The sequence below is a fragment of the Ambystoma mexicanum genome, chromosome 2q (genome assembly GCF_040938575.1).
Source record: "Ambystoma mexicanum isolate Mex_15411 chromosome 2q, UKY_AmexF1_1, whole genome shotgun sequence".
NCBI classification, from domain to species: Eukaryota; Metazoa; Chordata; class Amphibia; order Caudata; family Ambystomatidae; genus Ambystoma; species Ambystoma mexicanum.
In genome coordinates this window covers 171571704-171586544 of record NC_090924.1, presented here as the reverse complement: position 1 = coordinate 171586544, position 14841 = coordinate 171571704, and the positions used below count along the sequence as shown (strand labels likewise).

General features: G+C 45.3%; 1 protein-coding gene across 3 annotated transcripts in view; it reads left to right on the top strand.

The window, feature by feature from the left end:
* Positions 1 to 14841, top strand: part of ALS2CL (ALS2 C-terminal like) — a 757501-nt gene that overhangs the window by 460037 nt on the left and 282623 nt on the right. For all 3 annotated transcript variants that reach the window (XM_069647086.1, XM_069647089.1, XM_069647088.1), the window contains 2 exons: positions 10557 to 10676; positions 13419 to 13495. In XM_069647086.1, coding sequence (XP_069503187.1) covers positions 10557 to 10676; positions 13419 to 13495 — 197 coding nt within the window. The remainder of the gene's footprint in view (positions 1 to 10556; positions 10677 to 13418; positions 13496 to 14841) is intronic.

Here is a 14841-nt window from a genome sequence, read left to right as displayed (position 1 = left end):
GCACCTAACGACTGGCTGAGGCGCCGCAGGCCGCATCACATCTGCGTACAGCTGCAGATAGCAGAGGCTGAATTTGCCCGACTTCGCCTGGGGCGGATGTGATATGCAGGAAGCGGGATGAAAGCAAGGCAGGAGGTGTGTCCTAGAGCATTGCCAAGCAATGCGGACGCCGCTGTATTCATGCCGGAGGAGCGGGGCTAAACAGCGAGACAGGACTGTAATCCGGTGCAGTGTGCTGCTGCAGAGGCCCTCACAAGTAGGCAGGTGCAGTCAAGATTGTAAATGGCTAACAGGAAGCCACGGACGCCGCAGACAGCAGGGGCTGACTTTGTCTGACTATCTTTCCAATATTATATTTATCCAGTGGCTGTATTGTTCTTCCATTTTCTGTACAGCTTGATTATACATATCACCCCTTACTGGCCCATCACCAGCATCACCTTCTGAAGGAAGCTGGTCTGGCACATGGGTTACGATCCTCACAGCCTCTTTGCCCAGACAATTTATCAATGTTGCATGCTTCTGCTCATCCGAGAATGTGTCAAATCTAAATAAGTGTTTCCACTCCTTCCATTCCATTGTGGGCTCTGCAGGTGTCTCCAGAACGTTGCTAGCAGAGTTGTTCCCACACTACCCATCTCACCCACTCCAGGATCTAATCCACTCCGTCCTAGAATTAGCTATGTGCGTTAGTCCACCTGCACTCTACTGGTTGTCAAACCATTGGCCACTCTGCTGCTGCTTCTCTTCCTGCTTCACCTCACATGTAAACCCGCATGAGTATGTCGACAGAACAATCTGCATGCACCTGCTCACACGACACCTTTCCCACCACAACTCACCACCTGTAAACCTACCTGAGTACTACTGCAGAACTGGCTGAGTGTCACTGTTTGCCCGTTACACGGCAACGTCACTACTCCCCCACGCATGTATCCACCAAGTTACTTCTACCAGAATTGGCACCCTCGCTCAGACACGCCTGTGTCCTTATGGCCAGCAATGCTTGGCCGTTACATGGTAATTTTAGTGCTCTCTGCACCGTATCCACCTGAATTGCGCCTTCGCTCAGATGCTCCTGTGTCCAATATGCACTGCCTAGCAATCCCCTGCCACACAACACCTCTTAATCGCTGCCTTCTTCACTCATGAGCATTATCTCCATCCAGCAGCCATCCTATCCCTCCCCTCTGCTACGGTCCACTACTCAGGGGGCATGACACGGCCTGACGAGGCCCTCTGGCAGTGCAACATGGGCTTAGGCCACCCCAACCACACCGCCACCACAGAAGTTGCGCTCCAATGAGAGCATCCAGCCAGCGGCTTGACCACAGCAGCAGCTCAGCTCAAGCCTCAATGCCCGCTGTCTCTGCAATAATCGGGGCTGCGCAGCCACTCGTTCCCACTCGTCGCCATTGTAAAGATAGGGGGACACAGTGTGTAGGTGGACATGGGAGATGTTGATTCAAGATACAGGTAAGAGCCCTGCACCAGCCTAACCAGCAACTTCATAGTCAAGAGCCACTCTACCTTGGAATGCCCATGCTTAAAATGAAGCTTGGTGTGAACCACATTCCATAGTACAACAGAGTGGTCTAGGAGAGAGAGAGAGAGAGAGAGAGAGAGAGAGAGAGAGAGAGAGGGAGAGAGAGAGAGAGAGAAGCTTGAAGTGAAAGGAGTTTCAGGCCTGAGAAGGTTGAGAAAGAGTGTCAGGAAAGAGAGTGCAAAACCTTAACCTTACATGGAGTGTGCATTAGAGAAGTGGATGAATAAGATTTTCGTAGTGTGTCGAGGTGATGTAGGAAAAGCACATGGAGATAAATGGAACCGGATAAGCTGTTCTATGCATGAGCATGTGGTGCAGCATTGAAGAGGAGAGAAAAATTGAGTTGCTGGGTATTACTGCGCATACCCTGAGACAAGGAGGAGGCAAGAATACTAGAAGAGGGAGTGAAAAGGTGTTTCCATGCATGGCGTGTTCTTTTTCAAGGTCTTGCTCAGTGTCAAATCCTGATACACGTATAAGTGAAAACCTCTACCCTCGACTTAAGATTGTGGGAGGTGGTCTCCCTTGCAGTACATAAGCTACCAAGAAACTAGCTAAGAAAACAAGAATGCTACAGTAATGAGTCAGACAGGGAATTACACTGCACAGCAGAGGCTTGTGCTAAAAGACCTGTCCCAATTCTGGAAACATTAAGGTCGAAAAAGCAACCCTGACAGCCACACTTGTGTTCTTTTAAGGGTTCCTTTTGGCCCATCCCTGTGAAGCCCAGAGAGAACCCTGTTCAAACCCACTCCAGTGGTCTACATCTTTATCAAATTGACTTAAGTTTGCCTGTGACAGTACCTAAAAAAAATTGAACTGCATTGTCGTTTAGGCACATTTTTAAGTGTAAACATCTGATTATGTTTATCCGATGATATATACCTGTAGGAAAAGGTATGGGGGTACAAGTACCATGGGCTTATTTAGCTTGATTTCATATGTGGCAGATGTCATTGCAGCCTAGTGTAAAAGTATATTTTGCATGAATACCGTCTGATAGTAAATGATTGGCCTAAGCACATTCGCATTGCACTATAAATTGCAGTGAATTAATCTGAACCAGGCTGACTACGCCACAATTTTGAGTTAACTGCCATTTTGATCGCCTCTTGCTTTCTGTCACATGTTTAGGTATTAAGCCTCGATATTCGTTAATCTTTCACTAAAAGGCCAGTTTGCTACCAGATTTGTCAATTGTTTCTACCCTGCCTGTCATTACCCCCTCCTTTCAGATGGAGATGTTTTTGGAGATCTGTTGTCTAAATTGTATGACGATTTATAGACTGTAGATGAGTGATTTGCAGCCAACAGTCTATCAGGGAAACTGCAATTCTAGCTGCATGTATTTAATTCCATCAACAAAGATTAGTACCGCCATCCAATCTTTTTCAGTGGTAATCTGAGCTATAATGGGGCAGATAGTATTTACTGGCTGCATTGAAGAATACTGCCCTTTTCGCTTTTACCACAAGAATGTTATGATCCCTTTAGAACACTGGGTGGCTCGTATTTTGGAAAAACGTTTCTGTCCTAGTGTTATTTAAAGACCACAATTTCTCATACATTTTCCCAAAACGTGTGACACTCTGTACTACTTGAATCACATGTGAACGGAGGATAGCACAGGGGCAACGCACTGGTCTTGGAAACAAGACCACGCAGAACAACAGAGGTTCCAATCCCGTATCTGTGCTTAGAAACTGAACTCAGGTACGGTATTAGGTGCGTTATCAAAAAAAAACAATTAAATAAATAAAATGCCTTGTTGGATTTCAGTTAGATCCTGTGCACTACTTTTGATCACACAATTTAGGGCTTCATTGCGACCCTGCCGGTCCGGAAAGAACGGTGGTGGTAAAACCGCTGCCACTGTTCTTTCCAGACTGACTGATTAAGAGTCCTGCAGGCGGGAGGTGTCATTTACCACCACCCGCCTGCAGGCGGACATCGAAACACTGGCTCTGTCAAAGACGGAACCGGTGTTTCCATGGACTTACAGAACTCCGCCTCCGGAATTTCCGGGTCACCGGGGTCGTAACGCCCCGGTAATTCTGGGAATCACAGAGGCGGAATGGTAATACGAGTCCGGCGGTAACCTGCCGTTTTTTTCCGGCTCGGTTACCGCCAGACTCATAATGAGGCTGAAATTGTTGTGCATTCTATAGAAGACTGTGGGTTGCCTCTTGGTATGGATAAGAAAAAACTGCACATAGTGAGGTATGCAGGAACTGCGAAGCACTGAGAAATGTGTCTCCCTCTTTTGTCAGTATTATGTGTCAAAAGGGACCATGCCTGTTCTGCATTGAAGAAGAGCAACAACAATAGATTCGTACTGAAACAATTTGAGCTTGGAGTATAATGCATTAAAACAAATAACAAATTAACATGTAAACACATACAATTGAAAACAGTCTATCGGTGAACAATTTATAAATTGTATTTATTTATTACCATGAAATAAAGCAGAATCATTCAGTAGCACACATCTCCACTGAGCATCGAGTATTTGGAACGTATTGAGCGACTGTCTAAATAACTCCAGAGTTAGTGGTAGTTTTTAGAAATCTCATTTCCAAAACTACGGGGGCAACCTTAGTTGATTTAAAAACTGACTTTAAGTGCTAAGTTCTCAACTGAGAGGGCCAAACACCATTAGGTTTGCAACAGCTTACATTTAGCCAGAAGCAGAGCTACACAAACATTCCTTTTCTCCCCTTTTCTCGTACTGTACCATACGCACCTCCATAGCAAACTTATCGAGATGAAACCTGGACTACAATTTTGTTTTCAGTTGAATGCATATTAGTGTCAAATAATGTTCAAGCCACATAAACCTATTTGGTCTAAATATAAATTAGAGATGCAGAGCCCTGCAGCAAGACGTGATTTTAGCTTTTTTTCCCTCATATTGTGTTTTCACCTCGACAGCTGTGATCCCCCGCATTGCCATTCAGGTTTAACAGGGGTACTCAAAAGCAAGCTTAAATTGTGATTTGCCCACATAAGAAAACCATAGTATTTACGTGGCATTATCAGTCAGTCAATTAACTTTATTCGGAACATAGAAAAAATTAATCATAGTATATACATCTACATCAAGCACATACAATAATAGAATAAAAATACAGAATATGAGATTAAATGAATCATACAATCACATGCCAAGAATGGAATTAATTAGCATACTCCTTAACTTCATTGCACAGCGTAAATAAATAAGCAAGGACCAAGCCACTGTAGGGGTATTAACCGACAAAATAAAGGTCATGGCTGTATACATTGCCTAAGGAGTGTATCGCGCAGAAGCATCTTTTTAGAGTTTCTCCTGACCTGAGTGAATGCTGGACAAAACAATAGAACATGCATTATATCTTCCAACGGTGCATTACATAACAGGCAATCTAACTAATTTGCGGCATGGTTGCTTGTAACGGACCACTTCCCAGTGTTATGCGTTAGTGGCAAAAAGCTTAGTCTAGCCTTCGTAATCAGAGCAAGTTTACATTTAAATGTGGCCCACAGCAAATAATAAGTGAGCCTCTCTGAGGACAAAATAATATGTAAATGATTCAATGCCTTTCAAAGCTCCTTTTCTTCTCAAACTAGTTTTAACAGCAAATCAATGTTCTGAAGTGATAATTTCCTGTGGAGCAAAGTAATAACTGAAGGATGGACAAAGCACTCCAAGGCATTTACTACATCAAGATGCCTTTTAACACAACCCAAGGAATCATTTGATAATTTGCATCAGGTGCTAGAATATGATTCAAGAGGGTGTGGGAAAGGGTTGCTTTGGTATTTAACCAGCCTTGGAACCGAAGCTTAACTGGCTCAGTTGAGATCTCCTCTTCAATGTATAACATACCCAGCTCTTTGTAAACCGCATATGTAGGGGCCGAGTTAGGTAAACCTAGTATATATTTATTTAATGATTTTCTTCAATCTGAAGGCAATCTAAACCAACCACAGCCCACAACCCTGTGCCATATTTTACAACCACTTTTGCCTAAGATGTGTAGACTCTTAACATAAGTTCTAGCGGTTGAGATTTAAACACTTTTGCAAAATGTAACACTCCTCCACATGGTTGGAACCTTTTAATCTTTTGATCATCATTGTGACAAGTCCCATTCAACCTGGGAATAACCATAATGCCTACATAAGCGTAACTTGCAAAAACCTAAATTGAGTCAGTACCAGCTCTGAAAACGGGAAGTTAAGGACATTATTGTCCAGGTTTAGCACACCATAATAGCTATTTAGATGCAATGATGGATACATCTAGGCTAGACCTAAACATCACACAGGCCATTATTGGATGTTTCAATGATTTTGGGGTCCTTGCAAGCAAGAATGTATTGTCTACATACGTTAAAATATGTAGAGCATCAGCACGAAATAGGTGGAACATCAGCACGAATGTCTACCAGATGATTATAACAGTTGTTGATGTACAACGAAAACAGCAGGGGCTCAAGGACACAACCCTGTCGGTCACCAGCACCAACATCAAAGGAGGGTCCTGATCTTACACAAGCCTTTTTAGTGGCATGAACCATAGACAACACACCAACTAGATCCTCATGGCAGCCCATAAAAACCAATAAAGACGGCAGTTTGTACCTGTAACCCTATCAAACGCCAATCTGACACCCATAAAAGCTATATATAGTGACTCTTTCTTTAGGTAAATAGCATTAGAAATCATGAGGTAAAGCTTGGTCATAAGAACCTAGGCCTTCCCTAAAGACTAGTTCAATGGGTGCCAAAACATCATTGTCATCAACCCAACCATGCAACCTTGCTAAAATAGCTCACACAATTATTTTATTGTGTGTAAGGGTCATATGATTAGAAGGTTCCAAGAATCTGGAAGAGTACCGATGGCTAACATAGAATTAAAACCAACAGTGAGTAGAGGAGACCAGAAAGCCCCAACGCCCCAAAATAAGTCAGCTGGAATACCATTGGACCCTGGACTCTTACTAGGCAACTGCTTCCTTGTTGAAGCTAATATCTCCTCTATTGCAAAATTAACTGTAGACGGCCAATTAGCACCATTCTGACCATTAGTAACGAGGGGCGCCTAAGAACCTTTAGAACTAGTGCCATTGTTATGGGCATATAATGTTGTGAAATGATTAACCCTTTCCAAATATTGGACAGTGGCTTCAATCAAATGGGTTCTGTTGCTACGTCTGGGACCTTGACAACCAGTTGCCAAAAGTTGCAAGAGTTATTATCAGTGGTGGCCTTACAAAGCTCGTCTGAGGCCAAATTATCCAGATTCCTTTTAGAAAGAGCAATTACTTCTTTAAAGTTGCGAACGCATTGTGGCTACTAAAGACTTGTCTGCATTAAGGGTTTTGCTCTCAGCAAGAATTATCAAAGCATTTGTCAGCCTTCGCAATGGGTACTAACATACTAGTTTTGCAAAAAGCTGAGGACACCAACTTTATAAATTATGCAAAATTGTGGCCCACCTCAGTCGCCAGTGCTCCTAAAACAAGAATATTTCCTATTAGTGGGAGATGATTTGATATCATATGGATATTAAACTCATCACCATTTGCTGCAACCCATTTAATTTTGTTCCGGACAGCAGAAGTCAAGATTTTTAGAAATTAAACAGAATTAGCATTAATTATGAGCCAATTGATATTTAATCAAATGGCATGATGATCACTAAAAAGGTAATTTAAAACAACAAAATCCTCAAAATAAGGCCATCTATTCAATGAGACGCATAAATAATCAATTGTCGATGAGCCTTGATGGCCCCTAAATGTATAAGATCACGGACAATCAGAACCAATTCAACCATCGATTGAATGGAGACCATGTTCAAGTATTAAAGTGAAAACGTCTGCTCCCTCCGAGTTCATCTTGGGGTTGGTCATAACTGGGTAGGACACATTAAATAAACTACCCTCTGGTTTGTCAAAAAGTGAATCGTCAGGGCCCACAATTGTCCAACATGGCATTATCAAGAAAGTTAATGTCTGCCACAGCATCACCATACATGCTGCTTCTGGGCTTGGTCCATCGCCTTGCCCAACTCCAAATTCGGTTTCCATAGGTTTAATCGTGATGCCTTGTGTTGCCTTGTGAATCTCCCAGGAGTCTTTACACACACTGATTATATGTTCTATGGGATTTTAGGTGTCAATCATACACCCACATTTAGCTCCATATATCCCAAAAGCCACAGCTTTACAGGGATATACCTCAGGGGCCCCTCAAATAATTTTGTTTGAGAAGCAATAGTAAGTTCTGTGCTATTTACTTGCTATTGGAAAACGAAACTCAACTTTTGCTATGAATTGTATCTAGATCATGGCATGCCCGTCTTTCCATCTTTGTTTATCAAATTTAGATTTGGTTTCCTTCCTTTGGCTGGCGGCATTAACCCCTGGGATGCATCTAAGCCTGATTTATGCCCTTTCTGTCAAAATGTGAATGAATCCATACGTCATTTCCTGTTCATATGTCCATTATACGATAATGTTTTGAAGTCAAATAAAGTATAGCCATCTTTCCCAAGCTAACCTTAAATGACCGAGTCAAACTCTCCCAGGAATGAGCAGTCAAATAGCAGGAACAAGAGGCATCCAGGGAATCCGAAGCCACAGCATCTTAGAAGAAGAACCAATGTATTGCGGGGAACTTGGATTTGAATGAAATATGGCATGATGCACAGTGCCGTTAAGTTTCCATCCCTTCAAAGGGCAGAATCTATACAGGTGTGATGTTGCAGAGCACAGCCTCCATGAAACTATCAACTAGATTGTGACAGTGGTGACTAAATTAGTTACAGGCTGTAGGTGCCAGCTAGAATGGTTTGGGGTTACTTGGTGAACGTCAACTGCCTCTGTCATAAAGGTATCAAATGGAGCTAGGAAACAAAAAAAGGAGGGTAATATGGTCAATATGGTTATGGTAACAAGTGTCCCAATCTCCACAATAATGGCAGAGGATGGCATTCAGCAGCATCCAGGACTGCGGGGCTTTAGGACTCTAAACAGGTCTGGCAAAAGCTCACCTCCCTTCTGTGAGACCAATAGTAGAGGTCCAACATTGGGAGTACTAGACATGGCTGGGCGGAGCAAAGAACAGTTGGGAAGCGATGTACAGTAAGCTCCAAGAGTACAGGGCAGAAGACAGACAAGCCTCTGCTCCCCACCCACACACTGGCTGTCAGAACTCCTGTTCTCCACACTCAGCACCAGGCTAGTGGTTTTGCTCCTAGATTCTCTTGGATTCACCTATGTTCCTATGCGGGAAGTACATTGATTCTGGAAAATGCTGAAACTTGCACTGTTACCAAGGGTATAGTCCATGCAGTCCATTCCACAGCTATTCTGCCCAGGTTTTCCATTGGCTTTTTGGCACTGGTTGCTGTGGCTTCCTGCCAAAAGCATACCAGCACATATGGCTGCATGGTCCTAATGCACTGTGCCACTAATGGGAATGACTGCTGGCCATGAGCCCTCTACTCCTGTTACTGATAGTATGACTAAGGTGCACGGTAGCACCTAAACCCTAGAATGTCCACCCCCTGGCATTTTGCAGCCAAGAAAAGTGTTGACTTTCCATTGTTAACGTTAGTCTTGGCAGCATGCCGAGCTTCCTTCAGCATCCAAACCCTACTTGAGCTTCCTTTAGCTGCCGGAACTCCGCCTCAGCTCTTGCAAGGGATTCTCTGACCACAGTGACATCACCTGGGAGTGTTCAAAGCACCCAATCCGAAACTCAGATCAATGTTTGAAGATTTCTGGGAAGTTCAGACCTCAATATGATCTCGGAACACTCCTCTTCCTGTCCATGGATTTATTACTTTGTGGGTTGAGCAAGGTTGGAGGAGGGGGGTGAAGGACCGGACCACAGCAAGAGAGAGGAGGAGTGCGAGAAAAGGAAATAGAAGGTAGGTTCTTCATTTTCTTGTGTGCCCTGCCCCCTCTTCCAATCCTCCCCCAATGTATCAGCTCAGGAGGTCAGGGATGCTGAGTGGTCCTAGCCTGTGAGCCAGCTCCAACTGTTCCTACCAACCTCATTGATCATTAGGGATTCCACCTCCTACACTTAGGAGAATTGAACATCCTAATCCTCTCCTCCCAGCTCCTTCTCTTCTCAGTGCCATGACCACGCCATTTCCTCCTTAATCCCACCTGTTATAAAGACAGCTGGAAATCAAAGAACCAGTTACAGTGAAACTAAACACACGCAGGAAACCAATGCAGCTCCCAGGGCAATGGAGGAACAAGACACACCAAAAACAACATTGGGTTTTGGTCGTGCGCTGGATCAAATCTCCCCAAAGGGCTCCTGCGGTCCTATTTTCAGAAGTTAGTGGGTGCAACGTATGACATTTAGGGGTGAGTGAAGGCAGACCATTAAATTAACTACTGTTATCACAAACAAGGATCAGCAGTCTTGTTTGTTGTTTAGTTTACGCAATGAGGTCTGAAAAAATGGGGTCTCAAGCACTGTTGGATGTCAACTTCTGGACCATGCATCAGGTGGAAAATGGAAAACTTGGGAAGTTCCAGGATTTAAGCACTGTTGCATGCAATGCACTCACAACCCTCAAGGGGAAGGGGAATGCACAAAATCACTGGGGTCGAAGTGCAGGGAGCTGCGCTAGACTAGGGGTCTATGTCATGGATAATAAATCTTTTTGGAGTTTGGGTTTCATGCATAATACTTACGAAACTGCAAACATGAGCAAGCTTCTGGATGACCCCAACAACCATCTTCTTAGGGTAAGGGAAAGTGGTCTTTCATTGTAGGACAGGTAGTATATTGTAAATGTGACAGAAGCACCTACCCAGGAGGCATAGATTCTGACATCAAGTGGCTTGGAATCATTGTTGGATTACAATGGTTTGGAACAGTAAATCCAGATCAGAAATAAATGTACAGCAACATGCACAATCAGTGGTGTGCTGATTATTCGATTCATACAGCTATTCGACAATTAATACTTTCATCCACTTGTATGTTCTAGGGTGTTTTGTGCAATCCCGAGCGCCGACTAATCGAAGATAGCAATAATGTACCAGTCTCCACGACTGCAGGCCGGTCTGAGAGGATTCTTCTATTTGACGACATCCTGGTGCTTCTTCAGGTGAGTATCACTTGTCGATTGTGGTGGGAGAGTCTGTGCCCACACACACAGTCACAGATGGGTACAGGTAAGTTTGGCTGGGCTCTGTCATTTTAAACACTGGGGACCTGGCTTTCATCTCATGATAACAATATAACAAGATAAATACAAGGCTGTTGTATGTTTCTGGAGCCAGGTGTCAACAAAGATTACAACTTGAAATAGTCTGCCAACCCTGCAATGCATGCAGAACTAGCCATAGAAGGGCTAAAAGCAGTCACTCCCATGCTGAAAGAGAAAAAGCAAATCCATATGAATAATAATCTAGAAATGGAACAGCACACAAACACCCAATCCTTTCCTAACAGTGAATACTTTATTTATTTATAAGTCAGATCAGAAAGATAATTGGCCGAGGTAGCCCTTCCCATAATTCCTGAGTCCATAGATGGAGATGCGATGAGATACAAGATAAAATAGTCCACCGGGGTACCTGACCCAATGTCATGAATTAATAACTAAGGGACAAAAGAGGGTTGATGTTTGTGATGGAAAACTGGAAGTGAGGGGTGGCAACTTGCATAGAGGAAAGGTCGGGGGTTGACACATGTGGGTGCATGGCTTCAAGGCTGAGGGTGGTGGGTCTCTAATGCTGTATTTGGTCAGGGTTCAGGCTATGTTTGAGGTGGCGTCAAGAAGCAGACAGGGGGGGAACCAGGCAGGGACAGGTAAACAGGTAAAGTTAACAGAGGACGAAACACAGGGTGGCACAACAGGACACAAAGGAGACACAACCACAGGAACAAACAGAGACAAGTGAGTAGTGCACCGCGGTAAAGCACACAAGTCCGAGCACACTATCATCATTAGGCAAAGTCAGGGCAGATATAGGCTGAGACGAAGAGAAGAGGGAGTCCACAAGAGGAAATGCAACTACCAACAAGAGTAAAAAGACTTGATGCTGAGAAAATGGTTCCTCTTGAATATTGTGTGAACATTTACTGGGACTTGGTGTTTGAGAACTGCTCATGCATATGAGCCATTCAACATGATATGGAGTTTAAAATGTTACATAGAATACACGTATACCACCCCTCTTGTCAACAGGCCCACCACCGCCCATCAACCAGTGCACTGCCTGCCTTGTTCAGAAAAATATAGCAATCTTTAGCGACTGTGTTTCTCCTCACTCAAAGGGAACCTGATGATGGCATTTGTTGCAGATAATCATTAGAGCTCTTGGTTCTGAGCCTCTCATTACACACCAGTTTTTGAAGGTCCCAATTTTACACTTGGCTATTTTTGCTTATGTTCCAATTACACATCCACCCCTATTTTATGTCTCATTTTGTCTCCCTGGGTCCTGGTTAGAAACTGAACTACACAATACCTCCTCTTCTTTTGACAATACCTCTGTTTGGTGCCTTTATTTCTGCATTGACGTAGAGGACACAGACCTGTTCCAAGTATGTTGGCTTCAAGCACTGGTGGGCCTGAACGCGTGTAGTGTGGAAACAGCATCTAACAAAAAGATGGCCTACTCGATCTTCGATGTGGATAGGCCCCAATGCATTGGTATTCCTTCCAAAATGTTCAGTGGAGACGGTCAGCTTTCTCCTCTGTGACGCAGCCCAAGAGCATCAGACTTTTAATGGAAATTGTGGTTCACAGAGATTAGCTGGAAGGATTACTGCAGTGCCAGAACCAGGACACACGTTTAGAAATTCGACAAAAAATTGAGCTACAACAGAGATTTGTTATTTTACTAGGAATTTCCCATCATTATTTGCGATTTCTTTTCCCCTGATGTAGGGCTATGGTATGGACCTTCCAAGTTCTGAGGTGGGGATACAGTCATTGCAATTACACTTGGCAGACAAATGCCTGGTTCGGGGTGGGGAGAGATACATGGATATTTGTAGGACATGGTGTATACAGATCCACTGTTTAAAAGATGAACTCATTTAGCATTTGAACACTTACAACTGGACTACACTGCACTTTATGCCGCAAGAAAACAATGGATGTCTCTACTGGTAGCCACATCTGGAGTTTTGATGTTAAACTGATGATAAAGTATCCCTTTTAATAGCTGCACCTATAAATAAAATATCTGTGGATCCTATTATGAAACGTCTGTGAGATTGTACAATAATGTGTGATATATATTTATATATTTATTACATTAAATAAATTGTATTGATACATTGGGCCTCGTTACGAGGCTGGTAAGGGTCCGGCACCGTTCATTCCCGGCCGCCATATTACGAGATCTGCAGCGGGTCCCGCTCTGGACACCTGGCCAGACCAAACGTGCAAAGCGGGACCCGCTAGCATTACAGGATGCTAACAACGGGCCCGTCATTAACAGGCCCATTGTTAGCATCCTCCCCATTCCCATTGAGCCCTATGGGGGCTCAAATGGGAATGGGGACGAACCGGGTCCCGCGAAAGGGAATTACTGGGCTCTCCAAGGTCGGAATGGCTCGGTAAACCCCCTCGAGCGGGACCCAGACCCGAGTTTGGGGGTAGCCATGCCGCTAAAAATGGCATGGCTACCTCCAAACTCGTAATGAGGCCCATTGTGTTAAAAAGTAAAGACACGAGCCTTTGAGGTTCGCCTTTTTTGGAATTGCAATAGGAACAGGCTTTTAGGAAATATAGCTTAAGTTCCCTTAAAAAGTGATATAATTTATTTCTGGAGCATTGTTCTTTGATTTCAGAGTGGTAACATCTGTTATGGCTGTGTGTTTTATGTCTTAGGGATATGAGGCTCACACGTATGATCTGAAGACAGTGTGGGTGGATTCCACGCCCCCAGAAAAGCCTACGACAGACACGTGAGTACGGCATCCTTGTGCTAATTTGAGATTGCCAGCTAAGAAAAGGCTGCTGCATGCCTGGCATGAAGAATGACGTTTTCCAAGTTCTGAAAAGCAGTGCTTCACCTTTCGCTGGGCAGGTCTGTGCAAGCAGGTCTAGCTGCCATGAGGAAGGCATGTGCCCAGGCCGAGGGGTGAATGAATGCCTGAGATCTAAAGATGAGGAATCCAAGGGTGCCAGGTGCTTGCTCAGGGTCAGGGGGAAATTGAAACAGGAAATGCATTAAATATCCTATTTGACTCCAGATCACACAATAATGTGTGGACAACTGAATCAGGGCAGAGCTTAAGGCTGGTTTGCTCTAATAAAAGAAATACATGCTCTTCTGCATGGGGTTCCAAGATGGCGGCCGACGAGAGGAGACGCGCGCAGAGGTCTATCCCGCCGGGCCGCTGATTATTAGCACCACACTTATGCTCCGCATGTGTTTGCCTTGAGCAGCAGGCGCATACGGCCCCCGGGGGGGGTGAGGAAAGGTGCGGCGCGGTTGCTGAGTGCGGTGCCTGACTCCTGAGGCGGGGAGAGGAATCCAGGACGGCGCTGCTGCGTTTGCAGGCTGAACAGGCACGGCGCGGTGATCCCCCCCGGAGGAAGTAAGAGGTGGACGGGGGCCAACCCACTCGGGGAGAGAGCAACTACTCCGGTTCTCGTTCCGGATCGGAAGAGCTGTCGGCAGCGGAGGGGAGTAGCGCGGCAGCGGGTGCTGAGGCGGGTCCCGGGCGGCTTGGAGCAGCGCCGCTGAGGCAACGGCTGCAGAGGTGCAGGGCGCGCCCGCACGGGCGGCGGGGTGGCTCCCTAGTTGCCTCGGTGAGTAAAGCGGCGGCTAGTGCAGCACAGGCACCAGGTGCGCAGTGGTCCGCTGGGGCCTCGGGGAGGGGCTGAGCTGCATCGGGACACCGGAACTCAGCGCTGGATCCCCTGACGGTGAGCACACGCCTGCTCTGAAGACAGACAAGACAAGGGGTCTCCTCCATGAGGTAGCACCCAGCCGGGGGGGGGGATCCGACTCCCCCAGAGTACAGAACACCTACGTAAGTGGGCGCTGGGGGAGAGCCTCAGGCTATTACAGCGATCTGGCATCCCAGTTGAACTGATTGCCTCTGGATTCAGCACACGAACATTTTGCAGCCTGCAGACAGTGCACCAACGCTACGACGAGGCGGCAGGAGAGAGTCTGCTGTCTCTGTAGTACGAGATCCTGCACTGTAGGACTCAATTTGGGGTCCTGAGTCCGGTGTGGGGGTCCTTGTCTGCGGCGCTCTTGAATGTAACGCAGGGGCGGAGATTGAGCGACTGTCCTGGT